The sequence below is a fragment of the Ictalurus punctatus genome, chromosome 8, assembly GCF_001660625.3.
Source record: "Ictalurus punctatus breed USDA103 chromosome 8, Coco_2.0, whole genome shotgun sequence".
In the NCBI taxonomy this organism is placed as follows: domain Eukaryota; kingdom Metazoa; phylum Chordata; class Actinopteri; order Siluriformes; family Ictaluridae; genus Ictalurus; species Ictalurus punctatus.
Genome location: NC_030423.2, coordinates 5,488,048 through 5,515,917, shown reverse-complemented (window position 1 = coordinate 5,515,917; position 27,870 = coordinate 5,488,048). Strand labels below are relative to the sequence as shown.

The following is a 27,870-nucleotide window of genomic DNA, read 5'->3' as shown; positions in this document are numbered from 1 at the left end:
CTTCCCTCAAATTGTGGGACATAGTGTTGTATCTTTGATATTTTTTTGGATTTTGTAGGAGGGATGGAATTTGTTGGAGATAGATTTTAGTATTCCGCTATCACACCCACAAGTTCTCTGGTTACTAATGGTTTTAGAATAGATATGATTTGGAAACAACAGGGCAGGATAGAACAGGATACATTTTTTAATCTTAACATAAATTTAATATGATGTGTTGGAGCTATACCTTCCCATAAGCATATTACCTGCTAGCATACCAAGTAATTGTCAGATGGTACGCAAACAACTTTTATTGTAAATGGTAGTACGAAGCTTTCAACGAAGCCTATATTTTTACAAAGCCTACAGCTGTTTAATAACTAGGTGGAATAAATGACTCTGCCAAGTCTCATTCATAGGAAAGAAAGAGCAAAAGGACGCTAGGTGTCACCCTTGTGACTCGAAAGCCACATTTCAGCCTCCAACTCACTTTTCTGCGTCATAGTATAGGTTCTGCTTCATTGTGTATGAGGGAAGCAGGGGGATAAACCGTGGCGACAGTAACTCAAAAATAATCAGACACCAACAATCGCTTTAACAATCTTAGATCTTACAAATATATTAGATCTAGCAAATATGAGCACAATTGTTTAATCTACATATATGTGAAATAGGTTGCACTGCAGCCAAATATATCTTCCCGTCGTTCTTCACCGGTCTTTGCATGTAAACCAATGCTGCAAACACGAAGCCACCGTCAGAATAGCAGTAGACGAAGCAATGCAAAGAAAATGTTTAGATAAAGGAAAATCTTTTTGAAAAAATTCCAAAGTCTAAATCACCGGGTACAAGACAGACAGACAGACAAATAAATAGACAGAATCCCAACAGTCGTATGGAGGTCACGTGTTTGTACGCGCAGATGGAGGAGACAAACAAACGCCACACGAGGCATCCCTGGGGCAAAAATGCATCTGTAGGAGAACCGCATTTTCTTTTCAATGCTTACCAACATCACAAATATCTACCACAATATAGATATATTTTATGCTTTCGGATTGTATAACCTATTATATTCGTTTACTTCAAGATGGACCACGTAGCCCAACCTGCTGCCTGTAGGCTATTTTCTTTTAACGCGCTTGCATTTATATGCTTGTTGCTGCAACCGAATAGTTTTCAGAATCCTAAAATGTACTAATATTAATATCAACTATCAAAATGTACTAATATTATCACCAATAACCATGCTTTTACCCATAACGGCTACAACAACATAATATTTAACAATCGAAAGAAAACAGTTTCAACAGGCATGTAGCTGAGATTCCTCAATTGACCATTGGTTCAAATGAGGGGACTAATGCGAAAACGAAAGGTTTTTAACGTTTAACACTGTTGTATGAATTACATTTAGAACTAGTTTCGTGTAGCCGTGAGAGATATTGAGCCACTCCGCTGTCTCTCCAGTAATATCCACTTCGCCGTGCTGGAGCAGGATCTTGGCCTGGTTTCAGTGCGATGTTTGGCCGCGCCCACTCGTCAATGTAAGCTGATTGGCTGAGGGTCTTGCGGGTCCTGAGAGTGGCGCGCGCTGGGCTCCGTGTTCACTAGTGAACATTGGGGGTGCGTGTAGTGATCTGCAGATACAGTCTCGTTCGGAACTAACCAGCCTCGTCCACATACTGGATTTATTATTTATTTTTATTTTTTTTCCCCCCAAAGTAGCTACACGGACTACCACATACTCCGAGTCAACACTGAACTTACTGATAAGTAGTTACGTTAAATACGGATTTCCTCCCGTGACTGGACTAAAGGCTGCTAATCCGGCCCTTTTTCCCCCCACTGAAGAAATTTGCTGCGAAAAATCCGCCAGTCGCTTAAGGCTGAAGCGCCCGCAGCTGGCTCCTTTAGGAATACTGGAGTGCCGTGAATCTACCTTGGACAGTTACCACTGATTCGTGCATGATTATCGTCATTACCAGCATTATCTTTTCTGTTCTTGTTTGTTTGTCCGACCGATTTTTTTTTTTCGCCTTGTTACTCTCCATCTGGATTCTTCACCGGTTCAATGGATTTGGGCTTCGACATAGAGGCCAATCGTGGATACGAGGTGATGCGTTCGGACTGGAACGTTTAAAATTACTTCTGTACGACACATAGCCTAATTTGTACGCCTGTCTATCGCCGTGGCGACTGTTGTTTCTCATTGTCACAAAATGCTCAGCTCGCGCTAGCTTTCTGTGATGCGATATTGTATTTAATGTGCGCAAATGCAGTTATTTTTTATGCACGTATTGTTCTCGTTCACAACAGCCTATTTTCGCATTCCTGCAGTGCTCAAATATATTTTTTTCGATGACGTAAAAAATGGCCAGCAAGAAAAGAGCGACTGAGTTGTCCCTCACTCTCAGCAATTCCAATGAAATCAGTTAGGCTTTTTAAGGCCGTGTTTCAGACCTCGTTTTTATAGACCTATACATATATATAAACAAAATGTCCGTCATGCCGTTCCTGGCTGTAACCTAGTCGGCAAATAAGTGAGAAGAGGAGGGCGTCAACAGGTTTCCATCGCTATAAGGACATGGATTTCGTGCAAGTGATTCTGTGCTTTATGGCGTGCTGGAGCGGCGCAGGAGCCGTTTTCAATCTGAAATACACAGTGGAGGAAGAATTGCGCGCGGGAACGAAAATCGCCAATGTCACTGCGGACGCGAAAGTGGCTGGATTCGCGCTCGGGAATCGGCAGCCTTTTTTGCGAGTAATCTCCAATTCCGAACCGCGATGGGTAAACCTAAGCCCAGCAGGACTGCTCCTCACTAAGCAGAAAATCGATCGCGATGCTGTTTGCCGGCAGATGACGAAGTGCACCATTTCTCTGGAGGTAATGTCCAACTCGATGGAGATATGCGTGATTAAAATCGAGATCCTGGATGTGAACGATAACGCGCCCCGATTCCCCACCAGCCATATCGACATCGAGATCTCGGAAAACGCCGCTCCAGGCACGCGGTTTCCCCTAGAGGGCGCAAGCGATCCGGACTCGGGAAGCAATGGCGTTCAGACTTACTCCATCACCCCCAACGATATTTTCGGCCTGGAGATCAAGACCAGGGGAGACGGATCTAAAATAGCCGAGCTCATAGTAGAAAAAACTCTGGACAGGGAAACACAGTCTCATTATACGTTTGAAATCACGGCCGAGGATGGAGGAGAACCACCAGAGACTGGGAGTGTACAACTTAACATCAAAGTAATTGACTCCAATGATAATAACCCTGTGTTTGATGAGCCCGTTTACACCGTTAATGTGATGGAGAATGCTCCTATAAATACTTTAGTAATAGACTTGAATGCCACTGATCCAGATGAAGGAATAAACGGTGAGGTTGTATACTCATTTATTAATTTTGTGTCCAATCTGACTAAACAAATGTTCAAAATTGATCCCAAAACTGGCGTCATAAGTGTAAATGGAATTTTAGACCATGAAGAACTGCGTGTGCATGAAATAGATGTTCAAGCCAAAGATCTGGGTCCAAATTCCATTCCAGCTCACTGCAAAGTGATTGTCAATGTAATAGACGTCAATGACAATTCACCAGAAATTAAGCTTTTGTCTGAAAACAGTGAGATGGTAGATGTCAGTGAGAATGCACCTCTTGGATATGTCATCGCATTGGTGAGAGTTTCTGACAATGATTCAGGTGCAAACGGGAAAGTGCAGTGCAGACTGCAGGGCAACGTGCCTTTCAGACTCAATGAGTTTGAGAGCTTCTCCACCTTACTTGTTGATGGCCGACTAGACAGGGAGCAGAGAGATATGTACAATCTTACTATCTTGGCTGAGGATAGTGGTTATCCCCCACTGAGAAGTTCAAAATCTTTTGCAGTTAAAGTAACAGATGAAAATGACAACCCCCCTTATTTCACAAAGCCACATTACCAAGCAATGGTGTTAGAAAATAATGTCCCAGGTGCATTCCTGCTTGCAGTGTCTGCTAGAGATCCTGACCTGGGAATGAATGGCACAGTGTCTTATGAAATCATCAAATCAGAAGTTCGAGGAATGTCAGTGGAGTCATATGTTACTGTAAACTCAAATGGAGAAATTTATGGGGTCAGGGCTTTTAATCATGAAGACACACGGACATTTGAATTTAAGGTCTCTGCCAAAGATGGGGGAGATCCTTCATTAACAAGTAATGCCACTGTGCGAATTGTTGTTCTGGATGTAAATGACAATACACCTGTGATGACGACCCCACCACTCGTTAATGGCACTGCGGAGATTTCCATCCCCAAAAATGCTGGTGTTGGTTATTTGGTTACTCAAATCAAGGCTGATGACTATGATGAGGGAGAAAATGGAAGACTGACATATTCCATCTCAGAGGGAGACATGGCATACTTTGAAATTGACCAGATTAATGGTGAGGTGCGGACCACAAAAATGTTTGGAGAAAACGCCAAACCCTCCTATCAAATCACCGTTGTGGCTCACGACCATGGCCAGACATCTTTATCTGCTTCTGCATACATCATTATCTACCTCTCTCCGGACCTTAACACGCAGGAGCAGATTGGATCAGTAAACCTGTCCCTCATCTTCATCATCGCTCTGGGATCCATTGCTGCTATTTTGTTTGTCACAATGATCTTTGTAGCCGTGAAGTGCAAAAGGGATAACAAGGAAATTCGCACATACAACTGCAGGTATCTTAGCTATTTTTGAAACAGCTCCTTTTGCTTTAATAACACAGCATCATCCCTGTTGTTACTGAATGATTTTCTTGGTGAACTGTGCATGTGATATATGTTCAAGTAGGATCTAATGCATGTTTGAGTTTTAGTTTAACTTGACAGTGGCAGTGTAATTTTCTGTGGTTTTGTGGGCCTGTGACAAGACCTTACTGGAATGTGGCCAAGCAGTATTGCAAATCTAAAGGGTCCAAGTCGAATTAAGCTTGCAAGTCAGGGTTATGTAGCTTCATATATATACTCTATTTTAATAGTGATTGATTCAGTTTTAATTTTAAATACAGGTACATCTTTTGAACATAAATAATCTTATAAATGGCATTACATGTGCTAAATACTATTCCAACTTGTAAATGATCAATGTAGAACGATGCTTGTTTCATATACAGAAAGATTTCCAGAAACCAATTTCCAGAAAATGAATAGAGTGGTGAGAATTAAGTGAATATTATCCAGTGATTTGCACAGCCCTCATTTATTAACTGGGTGCATAAATCGATAGAGTTTATAAAGATGATGCCATAATACACCATATAGTGTCCTCCACTAATATTGGCACCTTTGGTTAATATGAGCTGTGAAAAATTGTCTTTATTGTTTAAACTTTTGATCTTTTGTGCAAACAAATTCTCAAAAATGCTCTGCTCTCATGGATATCCAGCAATTGCAATCACAACACAGGTTTATAAAAAATATTTTAGTTAAATATAGGTGTGTAACAATTATTGTCACACCTATGAATTCATATGAGAAAAATATATTTGAAGTATATTCCCATTGATTCCCATGATATTTTACATTTTTTAGTACACCTGGGTGACTAGGAACAGGAAATTGTTCAACCATTCACATGGGCATAAATATGAGGCTACACATAGGCCAAATTCCCTTGGTCATTCATAATAATGGTTAAGACCAAGGAATATAGCTGTGATGTGCAGCAAACGGTTGAGCTTCACAAAATGGGAAGTGGCTATAAGAAAATAGCACAAGCATTGGAAATGGGCATTTTGGAAATGGGCATGGGAATGGAAATGGGCAATTGCCAATTTTATTTTGGCAATAAACACCAGAGGTGGTTTGCCGCACACAGAGGGGTAGCCATATGGAAATGTACCTCATGCCCATGGGTAAATATGGTGGTGGCTCTTTAATGTTTTGGGGCTGTTTTTCTGCTAGAGGACCTGGACATTTTGTTAGGATACATGGCATCATGGACTCAAATATCAACAGATATTAAATGAAAACCTGACTGCCTGTCGGAAAGCTTAAAATGGTCTGTGGTTGGATCTTCCAGCAGGACAGTGATCCAAAACATACATCAAAATCAACACAAAAACGGTTTACTGACCACAAAATCAAGGTTCTGCCTTGACTATCCCAGTCCCCTGACTTGAAACCCATAGAAAACCTGTGGGGTGAACTGAAGAGGAGAGTCCACCTGCATGGACCTTTGAAGGATCTGGAAATATTCTGTATGGAGGAATTGTCTCAGATCCCTTGCCATGTATTCTCCACCCTCATCAGGCATTATAGGAGAAGACTCTGAGCAGTTATCTTGGCAAATGGAGGTAGCACAAATTATTGACTTAAAGGGTGCCAATAATTGTTGTACACCTATATTTAACAAATATATATTTTGGATTAACCTGTGTTTCGTTTCAATTGTTTGATATCCACGAGAACAGAGTTTTTTGTGATTTTTTTTCTTTAACAAAAGATCAAAAGGTTAAACAATAAAGACAGTTTTTCACAACCTCCTTTGCTCATATTTACCAAGGGTGCCAATATTAGTGGAGGGCACTGTATGTTAATACATGCATATAAATATAGCAGATATAATGCATAAAAGGCATGATTGCAGTTATTAAGCTGAAAGCAACAACATAAAAATGATCAATTTCTAACATTTATAACAATATAAACAATTGTGTTCTTTAGACCAAACTATTATGTCTTTTGCAAGTTGATTTCCCATCACCACATTACCATGGAATATGTTCATGCAAATTGCATTTGCAAATTTCAAATTCAATTTCATTCTGCATCATCAATACATGGAATATAATTTTGTTGACGTTTCCATCATGGAATGCATCATGTGTTACCGACCATATTAACAGGGGTGTTTTGAATGAGAGAATATTTTCAAGCATGACCGATAAAAGTTTCAGGTTATATATTTACAAGCCTTTTCATAGACTCCCCCTGGTTATATGTTCATTGCTGCGGTTCATTTTTTTTCTCTCTCTAGATAAAACTGATTGAATCTATCCACTTCCCAAGTGGTGAGTTAGTGAAAGTGCTTGATGTGTTTTTTCATGTGCTGCGCTAAAAGACTTTACTGGCTCATCCAAGATGTGTGGGATTGCCTCTATTTAAAGTCAGATAAATACATTATACATTTACATTTTAATTTCAAAAATATGACACTGCAGATGCAAAGCAGTTACAGTGTGGATAGTACATAAATATTTGATTTAAACAATTTACAATTTTCAGAGATATGATATTGGCTTTGGACACAAGTTAATTTGCCAAAAAAAACAAAAAACAATTTTCTTCTTTATTTCTAGTTTTTTAAGGAGTATTAATATTCCAAAAATTGCTTCCACTGTAGTTTGAATAAGAGGAAGCAAGCTGTTTCAGATGGTGTCCATTAGATAAGGTCCTACACTACTATATTTTTTCTTCACTAGAAAAAATAAATGCGTGAATGCAGCCAGCATCCAAAGGAAAAAGAAAGAGTTTTAAAAAAATATTCAAAGAAATCTGAACAGTTATTAGAGTAATAGTATTTCATGGGAATAGTGATCCTCTTGGGAAAGGAGAAAAGTCAGCTGGGAGAGATGCTTACAACACATGCCTCACTTATGAGCTCATAGGTTCATGTCTAGTGTGAAAACAGTGCAGACAAAGCATCTTCCATTGTCATTCATATACTATGATTGCAATCAAATTATTGTGCTTGAGTTAGGAAGCCATAGAGACATGTGCTGAAAATTTAAATTTTAAAGGACTTAAGTGTGAGTTGAGATTTGAATATTGTTGCTTACTCTCCTGATGGTGTTCTGTGTCTTTTGTCACTTTGTGTGCTGCTGTGGTCTAGCATGTTTGCCTTGTGCTGCTTATTTGCGACAAGTAAAGCTGCAATACATGAGGCTGCAAACAAATTAGGAATGATTGTTCCATTGGTGGCCGGAGGTCACTTGACTGTGGCTTTGCCAATGAGTCCAGGTCTGGTAGCAGAGTTGACACCTTTTCTGTGAAGTTTCTATTTTCATGCAAATGCAAGAACAAATTATTGATATAAAACTGACACTTTGCTAGCATTGTTCAGGATAGACCAGTTTTACTTGTTTTCTAATAGTACTAATAGTTTTTGTGTTTTTGTACTCTTGAACAAAAAGATCTGCAGTACTGTGGGTGGGTCATTATTGAGATCACGATTATTAAACACAATATGATATAATATGTAATATATGTGTGTGTGTCCATGGCGAAGTTTATATTTGTGTGTGTGTGTGTATATATATATATATATATATATATATATATATATATATATATATATATATATATAAATATATATATATATATATATATATATATATATATATATATATATATAAATTAGGGCTGCAACCAATGATTATTTTCGTAATCGATTAGTTGACTGACTATTATAAAATATATTTTTTTCCATTAATGGGGGGTGGGGGGGGCAAACTTTCAGTACCATTTTTTGTTTATTTAAGATAAAATCCACAAACTGAGTGTTACAAATATAAACTTCAGACTAAACCTTTACACAAATGTTTGTCCAATTATATAAGGCTGAAAAGAACCCAATACACACAGACACACCTCAGAATATATATTATTCGTTTAGGACTGTAGTTTAATTCAGTGCTTTTTGTGCATCCATAAAAATAATGCATAAATACTTATATATAATATAAACTAACATAGAAGTTTGTTATATAATAGTATTTATGCATTACATTTTATAAAAAGTAACGTTGACATAAACTGTAAACCGAAGAAAGTTATTGTCGGTGACTCTGGGTATTAGGCTAAAGCTAGCGGCATCACATTACACGGTATGACATCATGCGCTGTCAACTAGGAAGCAGCTTATACTTAGTTAAAAAAACCGCTAGTGATCCTTTTGAGATGGTATTACCTTTCTAAAATTCATATACTAGATGGTAGAGTACACAGTGCACAGTGTGAGTGTAAGTGTATAGTACGTCATTTGGGACACAACTTTAGTATTTACTCTTCGAAGCGTGTTTTCGGAACAGAAGTAACGTAGTGAGTAAATGTACCCCGTGCTGCACGCAGACCAACTAATCGATAATGAGATACGTTGGCAACGATTTTCATGATCGATTATTATCGATTTTATCAATTAGTTGTTGCAGCTCTAATGTATATGAATGTATGTATATGTGTAAATAATGTAATAAATAATAATGTAAAAATAAATTAGATCACTATGCCTCTACATGTACTTTCCTTACTTATTCGAGCTATGGATAGCTACTTACATTGCGTTTTTTTATGCTTTGGCACAAAAATTTCTGCATTTTCTACATCTCTTTTTACTGTATTGATGTTTCTTGTAAGCTAGTGGAGCTTTTTGCGAAAAATGAACTTTAAACTTCCTTAACCAATGAAATTCCGTTCTTAGCCAATGAAATTCTGTCTTCTGGTTTAGATCAGTCTGTAGTTTCTCACTATTAGTGAGCTCTAGAAAGAAAATGACCGTATTTAGACCAGCTGTCATGACGCTAGAGGAAATGAGCCCAATGATACCGAACGTTATTTCTAGAGATGCACCGATGCAGGCAATTTTCACGCCATCGGCCAATAGTTTTAAAACATCTGATGTTCAGGGCCGATTATATCCTGTCAATCAAAAGAGGGCGGGAAAACACATCGATTTCGTCCTGTGTGTAAAGATGATGTCACTTGTGCGGAATGACGACAAAACTGCAGTTTGTAAGCTCTGTAAGCGCTGCACTGCTGAAATTTTATACCGGAAGTGAGCAGCAGTGAAGCAGGAGTTTTGGCGTCGAGTCTATATTTTTTTTGCCGTGCTGCTCACGCTGAATTAAAGGGCCAGTACACAGTTGAAAGATTTAAATAAAAATTAGTTGACAAAAAAGTATACATTACACAAAAAATATATTTATGGAGTAGTATAATTTCATATCCAGTTAATGTTAATATCTAAAAAAGTTGATATTCTACATTACCAGTTAGATGTTCAATGATGAAGAAGAAATGCTTTTGTTTAGTTGTGAGTGAATACAAGCCTAACAGGAGGTTTTTTAGGATTCAGTCAATGTTAATAGGAATTAATAACATTCAATAAGTTAAGAAATCTTACTTTAATCTTCAGAATTTAGTTAATGTGTTAATGTTAATTAGAGTAATATGTTTTCTGTTTATGAGACCAGTTACTGTGAAACAACTTGTTGAAATGGAGAGGATAAAGTTTTTATTTGCATTTCTTTCAGAATTGTGGAATTAATTATTAATAATTTAAAAGAAGGCAAAAAAGGCAGAACTATCGGTATCGGTATTGGCTGAGAAATTTAGTATCGTTGCATCTAGTTATTTCTTTTTGTTCCACATCGGACTCCTTGAAAACAAATTGTTTCCAAACGGGTGAAATGGTTTAACCATTCTTGTTGACCAAAGGTTCTCTTTCTGTCATCTTGGCTTGAGCTGAACTAAAAATGCCACAGCCTGGCGGGGAGTGAGTTTGGCCTTTTTAGTCTTTTTTTTTTTTTTGGCCTTTTAGAGAAAGCGCAACGCTGTAAAGAAAAATGGCATGCGGTTTTTAAAAAGAAAAAATTAGAACATTACAAAACAGAATGTGGCACAATAATCATTTTATCTCGATTTTATTTTGTTTTCATAATCGTCGGAGGCCATAAGCAAAGTTAAAATCAAAAATTCAATTAATCGCACAGCCATAACTCTTTCTCACATTATTGTCCATTGGGCACAAAAATATCTGCCATGACTTTAGCATTGCAATCATATGCTTTATTTTTGTGTTTGCATTATGATCATGAAAATAGGACCCTGTACTTAGCTGGAAAGATAGAGCACTGCTTTATTGAGTCTGTTCAGTTTTTTGTACCTGCGCAGGGTGGCGGAGTACTCCTATGGCAACCAGAAGAAGTCAAGCAAAAAAAAGAAATTGAGCAAGAATGATATCCGTCTGGTGCCACGAGACATGGAGGAGACAGACAAGATGAATGTGGTGAGCTGCTCATCCCTCACATCCTCTCTCAACTACTTTGACTACCACCAGCAGACACTGCCACTGGGCGGCAGACGCTCTGAGAGTACCTTCCTCAACGTGGAAAGCCAGAACTCAAGAAATGCTGCACCGAACCATGGCTACCACCACACCTTCACTGGGCAGGGCCCACAACAGCCCGACCTAATCATCAACGGCATGCCACTGCCAGAGGTGAGAGCCACTCTAAATCAGTCTTAGAGTCCTGCATGGGATTTTAGGGTGCCTTTGGTAAAAAGGGGACTAAGTTTACAGTGTTGGTGAAGCACATGAGGGCCAAGCATTTAAGGATCTGTTCTGGCTACTATAGGGTTGTAAATTTCATTACTTGGCCATTGAACAGGAACACTTATTTTTGTTTATTGCATGTATATTAGGGTTGTAACCAAATATCAATTCATTATTTAGATTGAACAGGTAATGAGTACTATAAATGCAGATACAAAGAATAGGTGGAGTATTGATCTTATTTTATTTTATTTTTATTAGATTTTTTTTTTGCTTGCCAGCTTTAGGGACTGGGCTTCCACTTGACCAACAAAATGTTTTTTTATTTTGATATTGAGTCTTACAGAACAGCTTGATGGAGCTTGTTGGGAGAGTTGCCAGGTTTTTTTTTAGCACTGTTTCTACCCCTAACTGCTACTCAAAAACCGGGAAAGGAAAGGGTAGACATGTATTTTTTTCTTTGTCTTATTGGGAGAAACAAATTAATAGTGGTATGTAGTTCTGATTTACAGTATATATCGGTAATACATGGACATTATACATGGGAAATCTGGCAACCCTGCTGAAAGCATTTTAAAAAAAAATCAAGTTCATTAAATTATACATCGCAGTTAGCGTAACGTTAGCTCACTTGGTAGCAAACAGGAAATCTTTAAAGATCAAAGTAAAGAAATTAGGTTAAATGGAGTTTCACTAACCTTTTTGTATTCTGCAAAAGCAGTGGGATGTGTCGAATTGGTGAAAATAGTATTAACTGCCACACATACAACATTGCTTACAGTACTACCATATTGCTGATACTACCATTTAAAGTAATACAGTGGTATCGGCTCTGTTTTTAAGCTTTAGTATCGCGATACTACCATACTACCGGTATACTGTGCAACCCTAGTTCTAACACACCTATAGCTAAATATGCTCCTCAAGGTCCTACTTAACTCGATCAAGTATATTAGGATTGGAATTAAACCCTGTCACAACTGCAATACTGCATTTGACTATCACTGGCTTAAAAGACTATTGTATCAGACTGATATGTATTTAAAATAAAAACTAAACATTGTCCATAACTAAACATTAGCCATAAAGTGGCACAACTACAGGAACACAACTACAGGAACACCATTTCCAAAGTACTTATTCTCAAAATAAAAGACATGAAATCTATGACCTTGGACACAACTAATTATGGTTTATGTATCATATTTATAAAAAAAAAAGGTAATTGAATCAAATAAAATGAACACTTGCATCAACTTGTAAAATGAGTGCCTCAGATTTTTCTTTAAAATGTGCCATTAGCAAGAAGATCACATCTAGGATGGTAGATTCAATGGCATCAAACCTTGAAAGGAAGTGTCTAACCTATTCATGTACTGGTTTTTGCTGGGAAAACTACAAAATCATCTTTCCTCTGTCCTTAAATGCAAAAAAAAAAAAAAAAAAAAAAAAAAATCGTAAAGGAAAAGTCAGTAAGTAGCTTAAAGTCCCAAAAGTGCCTTTTGTGTGAAAAGAAATGGCCAGGTATTTCTCCGCTTCACTATTAATGGTGCTGGGCTTGCATTGATGGCCTTATGTTGCATATAGTATGTTATCTCCATGAGCTGTCTGAGGTGACCTCTCGCCACCCCTGCTAGATCCTCCCAAAAATACTATTCTTTCATTTCCTTTTGCTTTTCATCTAGACTTGCCTCATTTTCCCTTGGAGAACAATCAGGCTACCTGATCTGACGAAGCCGGAATGGTGTGATGGCCCTCTTGCACTGTTTTTAGTTGAAGAACTAGAGATCTCTTGTGTCATGATTACACTTTGTTTCAGTTGATGTGTTCAACATGGGTTTTCAGGTGGTTCACAAAGGAGGCATAACCACTCCCAATTCTGGTACCAGAATGTCTGCTTTTTGGATATTGTTTTACAACCATTTTGGCTACAGTAAGGCAGTCTGATCTTGTAGGATTAAACTCAACAGGTCTCATTTCATGTATGATTATTAGAATAATCTCCCAACAATCTCTAGGAGTAGGCTGCTGCTCCTTACTCCCAGAAAACTGTCAGGCCACATATTGAGGTCAGTGCTGGACCTCCTGTTTGTGCTGGCTGGACTTGGTGTGCTGGAGGTGGAAGAGGTATTCCTAAGAGATGGACTGCTTGATATATCTGTAGATGATGTACTACTTCTTGTTGATGGTGAATCTGTGGCACATGTTATATGTTCTGAAAACATCAAACCAGTGCATGAATATTAGCAACATGTTGTTTCAAATATAAAATAAATCATGTTAACTATATTCTACATGATACCCTGTTAAGTACAACTTAAATAAATTGTACAACAAATATCAGCCATCTTTTTTGGGCAAACCATTTGAACAATTAAACAATTAGGTACATTACCCTCAGTGTTCCAAACCTGTAGTAGTTTGCAAGACTGTATAGACCAAATATGTTCCTGCAGCTCCTTCTTAATCAACTTCAGGTTAGACTTGCATTCCACTCCTATGCTTGAAAGTTTCTCCAGGATGGATAACAGGGTTTGTTCAGGCATTGTTGGTAAAACTATTACGATTGCCTCTCTTATTTTCTCTACAATCAAGGACATGTCTCTAGAAAACAGGAAATGATTGATGGAGATTTATCACTGATAAATCATACACCTTGTCCGCTGGCAATGGGTAATAATCAAGAAGATCTTCTTGCTGAAGGCAAATTAAAGTAGACTAAAATAGACACCCAAATGAATTAGATGAACCATCTGATGCATCTCTACAATAAAATGCACTTGAGAATCACAATGGAATAAGGTCCGCTTGATTTCTGCAGCTACACGGTGTGTACATTAGGCAAATGGTATTTCTCAGCTTGATTTTATATTTCATATTTCATGCATATTTCACATCAAAATACAATGTTTAACATAGAAAAAATTAAATTTGTCTTTCTCAGAGGAACTTATTAGCATGCACAGTTATTAGGCAACTAAATTTCAAATCATTTCTTTCACTTGCTTGTTTATTCTTCAGTCTTAAATTATCATTTAATGAATAACTAACATAAAATAATATATAGCGGTTAACAAAAAATTTTAGTGATGAATATAGTCACCTTTCTTTTCAATAACCACCATGAGCCTTCCAGCCATTTTATATGTCAGTTTCTTGATCTGTTCACAATCAATTTTAGCTGAGGCATCCACCACAGCCACCCAACTGCTGTTCAAAGAGTAAACTGTAAATCATATGCTTCAGAATGGCCCAGAAAGTCTCAATAGGATTTAAATCATGTGAGGAAGGGGACCAGTTCATAATTCTGTCTTGGATTCCTGCATAAAGATCATGGCCTTCTTGAATGTTTTCTTCCTGTACCACTGTTTTAAGAAAGTGTCTTGTAGAAACTGGCAGTAAGTTTGGGAGTTGATTTTCAGCCCACCTTCAACCAGAAAAGGTCCAACTAGCTCATCATTAATGAGACCAGCCCCTGTGTTTGGGAAGCTACTTTGAAAGCTTTTCAAGCTACAAGCCACTCATAGTTTGAAGTAGTTAAGCTACAGTCAAACTACACTTTTAAAAAGGAGTTAACTACACTGCAAGTTACTAATAAAAAGTAGCTAACTACATTGAAGCTACTTAAATGGGAAACATTTTTTATATGTCATGATTGTGAAACAGCTTAAGAATAACTGTATAGTTTGCATAAAGAAATTAAACACAATTTTAAAACATTTCAATATGTTTATGAATTTTTAATGTGCAGATTACGCTACTTGTCAATTTAAAATGACAATTGCATTCACCTCTATATGCGTCCTTAAATTTGTGCTTGAACTCTTGGACATTATATTATAATCGAAGTATTGGATGAAGTATTTTAATCTTTGGTTTGCAAAGACTACATATAAAAGGTGTAAGCTTCATTATTTGATTCCTTAAGACACTTGACCTTTGACAAAAAAGGCCATGGGTAATTGGTTTTCTCTATCAGAATCCGTTGCCATCTCCTGCACCATCATGGATAATAAGGATGAGTGTGTCGAACTTGAATAATTGAAACTTCCGATACGCCAATAATAATACATGCAACGATAAATTATTAGGAGCCAAGCCCCGGGGGGTGAAGACCCCTATTGTTCTCGTTATTTTTCTTCTTCTCCTTCTTCTTTTTCTTCTTCTTCTTCTTCTTCTTCGTCTTTTTCTTCTTCTTCCACTCTTGAGTCTATGGCAACCCATATAGAACTGCTTTCAGGAAATTTGGCACACAGGTAGTAGACAGGTTGATGTGTTAGAGACTCCAAATTTAGAGTCTCTAACTCAATCCCTCTAGCGCCACTAACTGTTCAAATTTAAAAACGTTAATAACTTTTGAATCGTGTGTCCTAGAAACGAAATTCTTTTTTCCCTCTGATTCATTGGCTCAAGACAATTCGATTGCACACTAAATAAATGTAAACATTGTGTTGTGTTGCTTTTTAATAACAAAATACCAGTAATATTCTCTGTATCAGAGAATAAACTCCAGTGTTTATTTATTATTGTATTATCATTTACCCACCCCATACATCACATAATAAACTGTTGTTGGTTGCTTTACGTGTCCATCAGATGGGATTTTCCTATCCATGTGAGCTACCATGAGGCTCTTAATTCCTGTAAAGCAAACAGGCACTGCAGATATGCAATGAAGCTCACCATTATAATTGGACAAAAAAGGTAACGATTGGTTGCACTGCATCGCTACTCACTGGAAAAGATACGCCATTTTTAAAGTTCGCTACTTTTAGTTAGTTGCTCCCCAACACTGACCAGCCCACAGCAGTACCCCTCCTCTACCTTGCTGGTACCTCACTCATACTGGTACTCTGTGCCCATTAATGATCCACCCATGGGCCCACCCATCTGGTTAATCTAGTGTCACTCTCAATCAAACAATTTCAAAAACAATACAGGTGTGCTAAAAAAAATATCAATGGGAATATACTTCAGATATATTTTTCTCATAAAATTCATAGGGGTGGCAATAATTGTGCACATATGTTTAACAAAGAGAATTTTTTGGATAAAGCAGTGTTTTGTTTGCAATTGTTTGATATCCGTGAGAGCAGTGTATATTTAACAAAATATCAAAAGGATAAACAATAAAGACAATTTTTCACAGCCTTGTTTGCTCATATTTACCAAAGGTGCCAATATTAGTGGAGGGCACTGTATTGCGCTTATGTCACGTCAGGGTAATTATAACGGCAACCATAAATAATTTGTATTTTAGCACTAACTATTACAAGTAATATGTCTTACATCACAATAAATATACACAGCTTGTCACAGACACAGATCAAATGTGTGCATTTATATAAAATATAACCACTTGAATGTGATGTACTCGCTTACACGTACATGCACGCACATGCTTTTATTTTGTCCTGTGATATTTGGACTTCAGTCTTTACACATTTTACACCTCAAGTTAACAATATTTCTTCATTATATATAAATATTTTCTCTTTTAGCATTGTCCACGAGACTTAACATTGCTTATTTCATCATATATTTACACATTGTTGTAGACTAAGAACACAAATATCAATGGGTGCATTATATATTTCTTTAGAACACACTGTTAAATAAACTCTTCAATGCAGAGTTGAGTTGAAGATTTCACTTCTGGCTGGGAGTTGACATCGACTGAGTGATTGTGATCTTATTTGCAAAACAAAAGCTGTTAATGGTGCTGGAGAGGGAGGGGTCAGCTTATGTGGGGAGTGAGAGGAGGGGCTCCTCGTTTTAGAGTGCGAGGATTCTCGCACATTTCTAGGTATTCAAGTGTTAACCATTCATATTTACTAAAGATTTTTCTTATTATTTTATAGAATAATAGTAATAATACTAACGATAATAATAATAAATAATGTATTATTATTGTTATTATTATTATTATTATTATTATTATTATAGAAAAAAGTCACGCCAATCCATTTCATGCACCATTTTGTCACACTTCCAGTCGTATGTCACACGTTACACTTCCAGACGTTTTGCAAACTGTCCCTTTGTGCCACCTGGTGGTAATTTCACAAATAACTTTTACATGTGACTGGTTTGTATTTGCAAAAGCTGCAGTAAGGCATTCTGGTTGACTGTAGTAACATTTCTGCTGTAAAAATTGTGAGTTTGAGAGGTGGAGGTAAACTCTTCAGGACAGTGGACCTTGAGAGCCAGATTTGAAGGACCAGCCTGATCTATCATGTTGGTACAGGTGTACAGTTGGTATTGGTGTATAGATTGTATCAAAATATGGAAGTACAGTGTTCAGTTGTGTGTTTTACAAATGTGTCATAAACAGAGCTAATGTGTCATAAACAGAGCTATGGTGTGTTTCTCCTGTGATAAAAGCAGTAACTGACTTCTGAGCTGTAGTCAATTACTGCCATTATCACAGGAGAAACAACACAATAGCTCAAGAGGTCAGTTTTTGTTCTAAGGAGCTAGGACCATCCTGAGCCGAGATATTGAGGTTTCCGTCAACAGCTGTATAACCAAAATTTGTTGCACCATGACATAAAGATTGCCGTCACAGTCAAACCATGTAAAATAATAATAATTTTAAAAAATGGTGTTTTTGGTGCTTTGGCTCATCTCACTTGACCTCTGCCTCCACTATGTCTGTGAGCTCTTCTCCTCCTCCTGTAGCTCCTTGCACTCGGGACCTTCAGTCTCCTCTATCACAATGTTCACTGCTTCACTGTGGTGTGGCTGTTTAGACAATTCTATAACCATGTTCATATTCTCTCCCCCATTTCTTGCTTTATTGTCCTTAGCCTCGGTTATGTTTCTTTGTCTGGCTCAGTGTGTTGCTGAGTGAGCTCTGTGGTTTATCCTACTGCTGCTGGTTTACAATGTCAGTGACCTCTTCAGTGTGGACATTGAGGCTGGGGTTGCTATTAACGCCAACACCCACAGTTGTCTCAGGTTCAGTGCTAGCACTAGCTCCACTGTCTGTGATGTGAATTGCCATTACTGACCTCTTCCATCTCTTCCAACAGTTTGGTAAGCTGTTTACTCCAGGTTCTGGCTCCCTGCTACTCTCCCGCTGGCTGGACCCCCCCCCCCCCCCCAACTATCATTAATGCTGCTGTGGCCCAGCTGTGTCAGCCCCTGCACTCCCTGGCTGCACAGCTCTGTGCAAGCAGACCAGCTTTTTGTGTCCGATGTCCCCAACACAAACCTCAGGCCTTCAGTTTTAGAATATGCCATGTAATTGTTGTCTCCATATTTGCATTTAAAATTTACATCCAGGGTCTCATCTTGGCTGTTTAGGAACATATGAACTTGTCTGCAGAAAAGCAGAACATGCTTCACTGCAATGTTTTTGCAGCCAAGTAGAATAGTTTTCATTGAGCGGGAGAACTTTCTGAAGTGAGTCAGCTCCTCATTATTACCTCATCTTTTATGAATGAGGGCAAAGTTGAAATCACAATTCCCGTTGCTGGGGCAGACAGAGGGGAAACCTATACCAGGGCTCCTTTTATCCATATTCCAGCTTGGACCAGCATTTTATTCAGACTTTATCTCCGGAACATCACCACTACTTTGTTCATTCAGTATCATATATTTTAACACCCGACTTGTTCTCCCACTGCTAATAGCACCTCCTCCACATGCACTCCACTCTTCACCAAACACCTGATGCTGTGCTGGAGAGACACCATCTCCCCGCCAGCCTCTGAGGCCACGGCGTCCTACTTACTCTAACTCTCAGCTCTCAACAGTCTCAACAAGCAGAAGATTGACAAAATGCCAGAGAGCTCTGCACACCCTCCACAGTCAGTGCATGCACAGAGAGAGAGAGAGAGAGAGAGAGAGAGAGTTTCATTCAGGCATGAATGAATGAATTATGACAGATAGAGATGTAAATGATCTAACAAGGTTACATTAGTGAACCACTGATTATTGTACTTTCTCAAATGTTATCTTAAGATACACAACATTTAATTGAGTGAGAATTGCAGGAGTGCTTATTACTTGCTCATCCACTAAAACTCAACTGTATGAATACTAGAGCAACATTATGTCAAGCAATCTTATTCACTCATGAGCATTGTAATATAGCGCTTGCAAAGTTGATACCTTCATTGGAGGGGCTTGGTAATGATAAAAGCCATAAGTATCTCTGTGACACGTTGTTTTAACTTAAATGTATTTTCTAATACAAGCTTTCAATCTGTTCTATATTGAAGACTTAAATGAGTAATGTAGCAGGTGGGCTGCAGACAAGTCCACCTATTGCTGAGTGACTCCTTTATATGAGAGTACATAAATATGGCATAATAACAAACTGCAGTCAGTAGCACTCCCTGTGGCTACTAGCCTCTGGCCAAGGTAAAAGCACAGCAAATGACACATGGATGACGCAAATGACGCAATCCAGTGCTAAGTATAAATCATAACTGTTTGCTTTAGTTATTTATTGTGATGACAACCGTAATTAATGTTCTGTAAGACCATGCATTATTTTTTGTTCCATTTCAAAAGTGTGTAATTTAAACTCTTGAAATATATGCAAAAGAAAGAAAATGTAGCATAATATAAAACAAAATAAACTGCCACTAGCCTTTGCAGTCATGAAATGTCTTTAAAATAGAAATCCATCTTGTTGCTGTTATGGCTAAAGGCATTGTAGTTTGACCCCCTGCTGATCTACTTGGATAACTTTCCAACTGGTTTTAAAATGCTGTTGGTTAAAAAAAGAAAAAAAAAAAGAAAAAAGTGCACTTGGAACAGAACAAAACAAAACATTTTTTACACTTTCTCAAGCAGCACTTGTTATGTGAGATTGCTAAGATTTTCAGTAGGAAGACAAACCCTGTGAAAGCATTCCTGATGGAAATCAAACTAGCCAGAGACAGAAAATTACTTCATTAAATTGTTTCTCCCTCTTTCTTCCTTTCTGCCTTGTCTCTCATTAATGCAGATTTAGCTGTCAGCATTGAAAATGCCTTCAGATAGATTACTACAATAGGAGTGGTCTGGCAAGATTCTTTAACCCAGGAGCAGAGAAAAGCAAAGTATTTTACTGTACTTGTACCACAATACCTTAAAATGTATACTGTATGTCAATAAATTTACCAAACTGTGCAAACTAGGTACTTATTAATATTAATTTAAAAATGGCAGAGTGAAAGATAATAAAGCTATGTGATGCTGAATGCTGGCAGTAGTGGCTCAACAGTTAAGGCTCTGGGTTACTGATCAGAAGGTCGAGGGCTCAAGCCCCAGCACCATCAAGCTGCCACTGCTGGGCCCTTGGGCAAGGCCCTTAACCCTCCCTGCTACAGGGGCACTGTATCATGGCTGACACTGCGCTCTGACCCAGACTTCCTAACAAGCTGGGATATGTGAAGAAAATAATTTCACTGTGCTGTAATGTACAGTATATGTGACAAATAAAGGCTGCTTCTTCTTCTTCTGATCCCTATTGGCTACAGTTGACTGAAGGTGGTAATGTATCCCGATGTGACAGAAACAGGAACTTTGCATCTCAGTTTGCATGTCAAACTGTGAGACTGTGAATATCTCTCCTTTTGAGCAAGCAAATGGAAAGAGGACATACTTAAATTATGTACCTTTCAGATATCCCAAGAGCATTCAGTGATGTAAATTTTTTTTAATGCAGAGTTAAATGTAAACAAATTCTTTCTAATTATTTCTGTTTGTCATGATCTTCTTTGACCTTGGTTATAGAGGATGATGTGCCAATGTGCCAGCTCATTCAGAGAAATGGCAAGGCCATTTTGCAAATACTGCAACGTGGAGAAGAGTGCTTTGACACTACAAATGCTATTTATCAGAGTAGACACCCTTGCCTTCTTCTCTCTGTGAGCACTAGAAGGAAGTCAAGTGATGTTAGGCGGCGTGGACAGTGTCATTATCGCACCAATAATGGAGCTGAACTACACTACCCACCAGCCACAGCAGTCACATCATCACGGCACGCACAAAGTCACATGACCATGAGCACCTAAATCACATTATTGTCTATTCTAGTGTATAACACTCATTGTTTAGCTTTTGCTGTGTATCACCTATGTTATGGTTTGTTCCCTGCCTGTTGTCTAGAGTCCATGTTCATGTATACCAGCACCAGACCTTCTAAGGGCTTTTGCTGCTCATATCATTCTTTCCATTTGTCCTGCTTCTCTCATATCTCAGGACCTCACAGCCACTCCCTATCTCTTCTTCTTTGTTTTGCTTCTATAAAAGCTGAATTTGATGGTATGGTTTCTATTCTATAAAATGGCTGTGGATAAGCAAATCTAAAATTCAGGGGGGGGGGGGGGGGTGCTGATGTTATTCATAAGATGGTGAAATTATCTTGCTATTTGCTGTATTTTTTTTCCACAGTGATACTGTTTTGCATTTTGATGCAAAAAAAATAATGTCTCCTGAAAGTGATTCAAGTATGACTACTTTATTGATTTGCTTCCCCAAAACTTTCAGAAAGAGAGGTTTTCAGAATGATGAAAAGGGTCCATGGAATAGGAAAAGGCCATTATGGAGCTATGGTCTCAACATCTCATGGTTCTGAGCCTACATTAGCCTAAAGCTATCCGTCAGGGGTCGTTTTAGCAAAAACACACCCAGAAGACTGCCATTGTGTAAAAATAAAACTGAGAGAGCACAGGGAGGTGAATTATTCCCTGAGGTATGTTGTTTATGCTGTCTTGGGTACATCATATTACAATCAGAGGGAGGCAGCTTTCTCTTAGGGATTCTTAGGTTCTCCCTGAAGAGAATGATTAATTGTTATTGTGCTACATGCTCAGGCAAAGGTAGATAATGCTGCCTCAAATGCTCTCTGACAGTTTGCTTTATGTTATTTTCATATTTTGTGGTGCTAGATGATCTAGCTACTCCAGAGTAACACTGCACGCTGTTGGAGGTTGAATATGACGGTGTGTTTGCACCGTTAGCAAGACTCCTTCAACTGAAATTGTACCCGGTCTCACACTTGTTGCACAATTTGCACTTGTTCATTCTGTACACGTTGCATTGAACTGTGTATTGTGCAGTATGTTGGACTGTGGTCCTGGAGGGGACAATATTTGATCCCGCTATATATGTAAAAATATTTTTAAATATTTAATATATGAAAAGCAGTCATTACTGAAGGGATTTAGTTTAGCTTAGTTTAGTTTGTACTTTATTGTCCGTTTACATTGAAATTCATCTTGGGCTCCGAAGCCGTACAAACACAACACACAACATTTGACACAGATATAATAATAATAATAATAATAATAATAATAGTAATATTAGTAATAATAATAATAAACAAAACCATTAAAAAGAGAACCAATATAAATACATTTATATTTAAACTATATGTTGCTGTTTAAAATATTAATAGACACTGGTACAAATTATTTTTTGTAATGGTTGCTTTTGCATAGTGGAACCCTATAACGCTTCCCTGAAGGTGGTAATTGATACATTTTAGATAAAACATAGTTTGAGTCAGTCACAATTCTTTGTGCATCTCCAACCAACTGCTAAAATATGGATTGAAGTGATGTACATTCCCTTACACCCATAATTGGTATAGCAATTTTAACAAGACGAGCAAACTGTGATTTTGACTGGACAGTACCATACCAGGTTTTAGACAGGTTACCATACCAGGCTTGCATTCTGTAATGTAACAGACTTCCCAGAACAGCCTGTTAAAATAAAAGCATAATCTTCTGACTCACACCATACAACCTAAGCTTTCTTAAAAAATACAGTCGTTGCTTCAATTTTGAACAGAGATTTGCAATATGGGCTTTCCAAGTAAATGAACAATCGATGACCACACAAATGTACTTGTAAGTACCCACCTGATTAATAATGGTGTCATGAATTATTACTGGACTATAATCACCTAATCCTTTCCACTGTTTTCCTGATATTTACAGTAAGTTTATTTGCGTCACACCACGGCACAAACTTGCTAATTTCAGAATGATATTCAGATGTATCCTGGCTTTTATCTAACAAACCTAGTATTGCACTGTCAGAGTATTTTATGATGTAATTATTCTTGTTTCTATTAAGACAAATCATTTGTATACAAAGTATTTTATATAAGCAAACTGAAAAGTATTTAGTAGTGGGTTTACATAACACTTCAATCTAGACCCCACATATTTCTCTAAGCACTTCATGCTTTCTTCTAAGCACTTCTAACTATGGAAGTTAGAGCAACTAGTCTAATATCATTATTGTCGATAGCACGATAGCAAGATTTTTTGGGAACAAGTGTAATGATAGTCTTTTTCCATAATAGAGGGACCATGTAGTTTTCTAATGACTGCCGGAAAATTGGGCACCATGCTGGAGTTAACTCCTCTGCACAGACCCGCAGAAGATAAGCCGAAATACCATTCGGTCCAGTAGATTTCTTAGTGCAAATTTTCCGAAAAACTGAAGTAACATCTTGAGGGAACACGATTAATCTAGCCTCCGTCTCACATGAAACAGTTTGTAAAATCACTTCACATTCCCTGATAAAAACCTTATTGTCAAACCGTGTATAAAACTCATTTAGTTCATTTGCTTTTTTAAAATCTTTAATTGTAATAAGACACTGTCTTTGGAGTCCATGATAGAAATAATTTTCAAGGAGTCCCACAGTTTTTTATTGTTCATAAGTTTTGTTCAATAATGTCCTTTTTTCCGTTTCCTAGCTTCCAATAACAGTTTATTAAACTCCTTTTGGACAACTTTAAGCTCGGCCCGATCCTTCTTCATAAAGGCTACTTTTTTCCTATTGATGCTGTCCTTCACCTCTGATGTTTATTGTTAAGGAACATAATTGTCTTTTTTGGGAAGTGCTGTATCCACACATAAGTGAATATAATCTGTAATTTGTAGAAACTTTATCTCAGAATTGTCTATATGTATGTCCAAAATATTTGATTTGACCTTGTTTTGCCTAAAACAACAGTAACAAGCCTGCCACAGAGGAATGCCTGGGGCTTAGATGTTGGATGGCACAGAGTGCCAAGTCAGTACAAAACAAAACAACAGGCAAAAGGCTACAGGATGCCAGCTGGGAAAGAAAGAAAAAAGCAAATTGGCTTTGTCCCTTAGTGCTTACCTGCATATGTAAGTCCCTATTTACCTGGCTCTACTAGGTTGTAGAGAGACTCTGTGTAAGTGAGGGAAAGAGAAAGGATGAGTTGTGTAGAGAGAAAAAGACAGATAGAGATTCTAAATAACCCTCCAGTCACTGTGTTGTGGTGGCCCATACCAGGCTCCAGCTTGCATGAGCAACTGCAGAAAGCTTGCTTTTAGTTTAATTTGGAGGATGAGCAGTAATCCAGTCTAAGTCTCTTAAAGCTGAAGCTTCAATTCTGAAGGATTATGGGGTCATCTTTAAATGGATGAGTGCTAACCCTCAACACTTCTAAGCAACTACAAAAAGGTATCTAGAGAAGAGGTCTGGTTATAGTCATACAGGCATTTTTAGAGGGATTGACACTCTCTCAAATTACCCTGTTTGGCATACAATATTGTTAATGAAGTGTTGTGTTTTGTGTTCTTTGTTTAAGTCTGATGGGAGAATCGGCACCAGTTAGCACTTGATAAATTTAATTTTCACAAAAGTGAGAGGTTGTCATACACTCACCGTCCACTTTATTAGGAACACCTGCACATTCATGCAGTTATCTAATCAACCAATCATGTTGCAGCAGTGCAAGACATACGATTATGCAGATACACATCAAGAGCTTCAGTTAATGTTCACTTCAAACTTCAGAATGGGGAAATGTCATAGTTGTTGGTGCCAGATGGTTTTGAGTATTTCAGAAACTGCTGAGCTCCTGGGATTTTATTGTCTCTAGAGCTTAGACAGAATGTTTTAGAATGCAGAAAAACATAAAACATCCTGTGAGCAGAGGGTCTGCAAGCTGAAACACCTTGTTGATGAGCGAGATCAAAGGAAAATGACCAGACTGGTCTAAGTTGACAGAAATTCAAGAAACTGAGGTTATCATGGGCACAGACTCGGTGAAATCGGTCAGTTGAAGACTGGAAAAAGAGAAGGTGATTTTTTTTCCTAATCTTCAGCTATTGTTTAGGTGAGCCTGTGCTCAGTATAGCCTCATATTCTTGTTCTTGTCTGACAGGAGTGGAACCCAATGTGGTCTTCTGCTGTTGTAGCCCATCCAAATCAAACTTAGATGTTTTTTTGGATGCTGAGATTCTTATCTGCTCACCACAGTTGTAAATAGTGATTATATGAATTTATGAATTACCCTTCCTGGCAGCTTGAGCCAATCTGGCCATTTTTCTCTGACCTCTCATGTACAGGTGTTCCTAATAAAGTGAATGGTGAGTGTATATGCCTAAGGGGTGGAGAGGTTATGAGAAGGTATTTGAGGGAAGCGAGAGGCAGGGAAATAGAGAGAGATAATGAACAAGCCAGAAATAGTGGTGTGTTTACAAGGTGAGATCTTTTATTAACTCCTCTCATTAAACTACACTAACCTGAGAAGGAATTTCTGATAGCTTTTACCCAATCATTTGAGAAAGCTCTGATCATACAGTGTTGTGATGTTTTTACCTCCATTCTGGTTTCTTTTGTTTTTGTGTATACCTCATGCTAAATTGTTTCAGAAACAAAACAAATTAAAACAAAATCTAAGGTAAAACAAAGGTAACCTGAGTAAACACAAAATACAGTTTTTATTATGATGTTATTTATTGAAGCCTCAAATCTATGAAAATCTTTGAAACTGCATTCATGATGGGGTACAGTTGGACTAGACGCAACCAAGCCTGATTACTGCCAGCCCTGTTTAATCAAACAATATGAAGTTGGTTAAAAGGTCTTAGCCAGTAACACACCATGCCAAAGTTGAAAGAAATTCCAAAATGATGAGGAAGAAGGTGATTGAAATACATCAGTCTGGGAAAGGTTACAAAGCTTTTTCAAAGGCACTGGGACTCCAAAGGACCACAGTGAGAGCCATTATCTTCAAATGGAAAAACTTGGCACAGTAGTCAACCTTCCCAGAAGTGGCCAACCTTCCAAAATTCCTCCAAGAGCACAGCAACTACTCATACAGCAAGTAAAAAAGACTAAAGGACAACATCAAATGAACTACAGGCCTCTCTTGCATCAATAAAGGTCACAGTTCATGACTCCAATATCAGAAAGACATTTGGCAAAAATGGCATCCATGGAAGAGTGGCAAGGCGAAAACCATGGCTAACCAAGAAGAACATTAAGGCTTGTCTGAATTTTGCCAAAACACCTTGATGATCCTTAAACCTTTTGGGAGATCCTGTGGATTGATGAGTCGAAAGTGGAACTGTTTGGAAGAGAGGGGTCCCGTTACATTTGGCATAAACCAAATACAGAATTCCACAAAAAGAACATCATACCTATGGTCAAGCATAGTGGTGGAAGTGTGATGGTGTGGGGATGCTTTGCTGCTTCAGGACCTGGGCAACTTGCAATAATTGAGGGGAATATGAATACTGCTGTCTACCAGAAAAGGGGAATGTCTGGTCTTCAGTCCGTAAGTTGAAACTCAAGCACAACTGGATTTTGCAGTAAGACAATAATCCAAAGTATAGGAGTAAGTCCTAGTCCTAGAAGTGAAAGACTGATCTCCAGTTTCGGAAGCGTTTGGTTGCAGTTATTGCTGCTAAAGGTGGCACAACCAGATTGTAAGTTTAGGGGGGCAGTTAGTTTTTCACATTGATGATGAGTGTTGGATAACTTTGTTTTGTTTGCTTCAATAAAATAAATAAATAAATAAATAAAAACTGTATTGTGTGTTTACTCAGGTTGTCTTTGTTTTATGTTGCATTTCGTTTGAAGATATAAAATTATTTTATTATGAGATATACACAAAAACAAGAAATCAGGGCAAATACTTTTTCACAGCACACATGAGCAAAGGCTAAAAAGTAAATACATAAAAGAGATTAAAAAGAAAATCTCATATCTTAGCTGGGTAACAAAATCACTTGTTCAATTTACACTCTGTTAGAAAAGCCTGTCAGTAAGATTAGATTATCTGCAACATCACTGCTTTATGTTGTTTACAAGATCAGCTTTATGCACTGGCTCTTATATCATGAAACAAGTAAATTGTCTTAATTATTAATACCATAAAGGAGCAACTCATATCCCATTGTTTTTCTGTATATTTATCATTGCTCAAATCTGCTACAAATGGAATAGAGCAGAGGTTCTCAACCTTTTGTAACTAAAGCACCCCAAGCCTCCCCTATCAGGTGGCGCACACACACACACACACATATTGGAGGAGACCAGCTATAATGATTATCTATTCTATATAAAAACTATCTATATATAATATAATCTATAATCTGTTTTTGTTAGATAGATATATTTTTTTAGTTTGTGTTTTTGTACTTTTATTAAATTACCTTTCAGAACGTTTATGACTTTTATAAAACTATATAACAGACAGGTATGTAACATGAATTATCAAAAATGTTTCTGAACACTATAACTACGTTGAACAAGAGAACTAGGCTGTAATAATGTGTACTATTTTACA

General features: G+C 37.8%; 1 protein-coding gene across 3 annotated transcripts in view; it reads left to right on the top strand.

Moving 5' to 3' along the window:
- Window positions 1-583: 583 nt before the first annotated feature.
- pcdh19 (protocadherin 19) overlaps window positions 584-27,870 on the top strand; it is an 83,682-nt gene continuing 56,395 nt past the window's right edge. Inside the window, exons 1-3 of one of the 3 annotated variants that reach the window (XM_017475211.3) lie at window positions 584-4,701; window positions 10,897-11,242; window positions 12,982-15,150. In XM_017475211.3, coding sequence (XP_017330700.1) covers window positions 2,570-4,701; window positions 10,897-11,242; window positions 12,982-13,119 — 2,616 coding nt within the window. In that variant the 5' untranslated portion in view covers window positions 584-2,569 and the 3' untranslated portion in view covers window positions 13,120-15,150. Of the gene's footprint in view, window positions 4,702-10,896; window positions 11,243-12,981; window positions 15,151-27,870 lie in introns of those variants that run through there. The other 2 variants (XM_017475207.3, XM_017475208.3) reach the window with 2 other exon arrangements.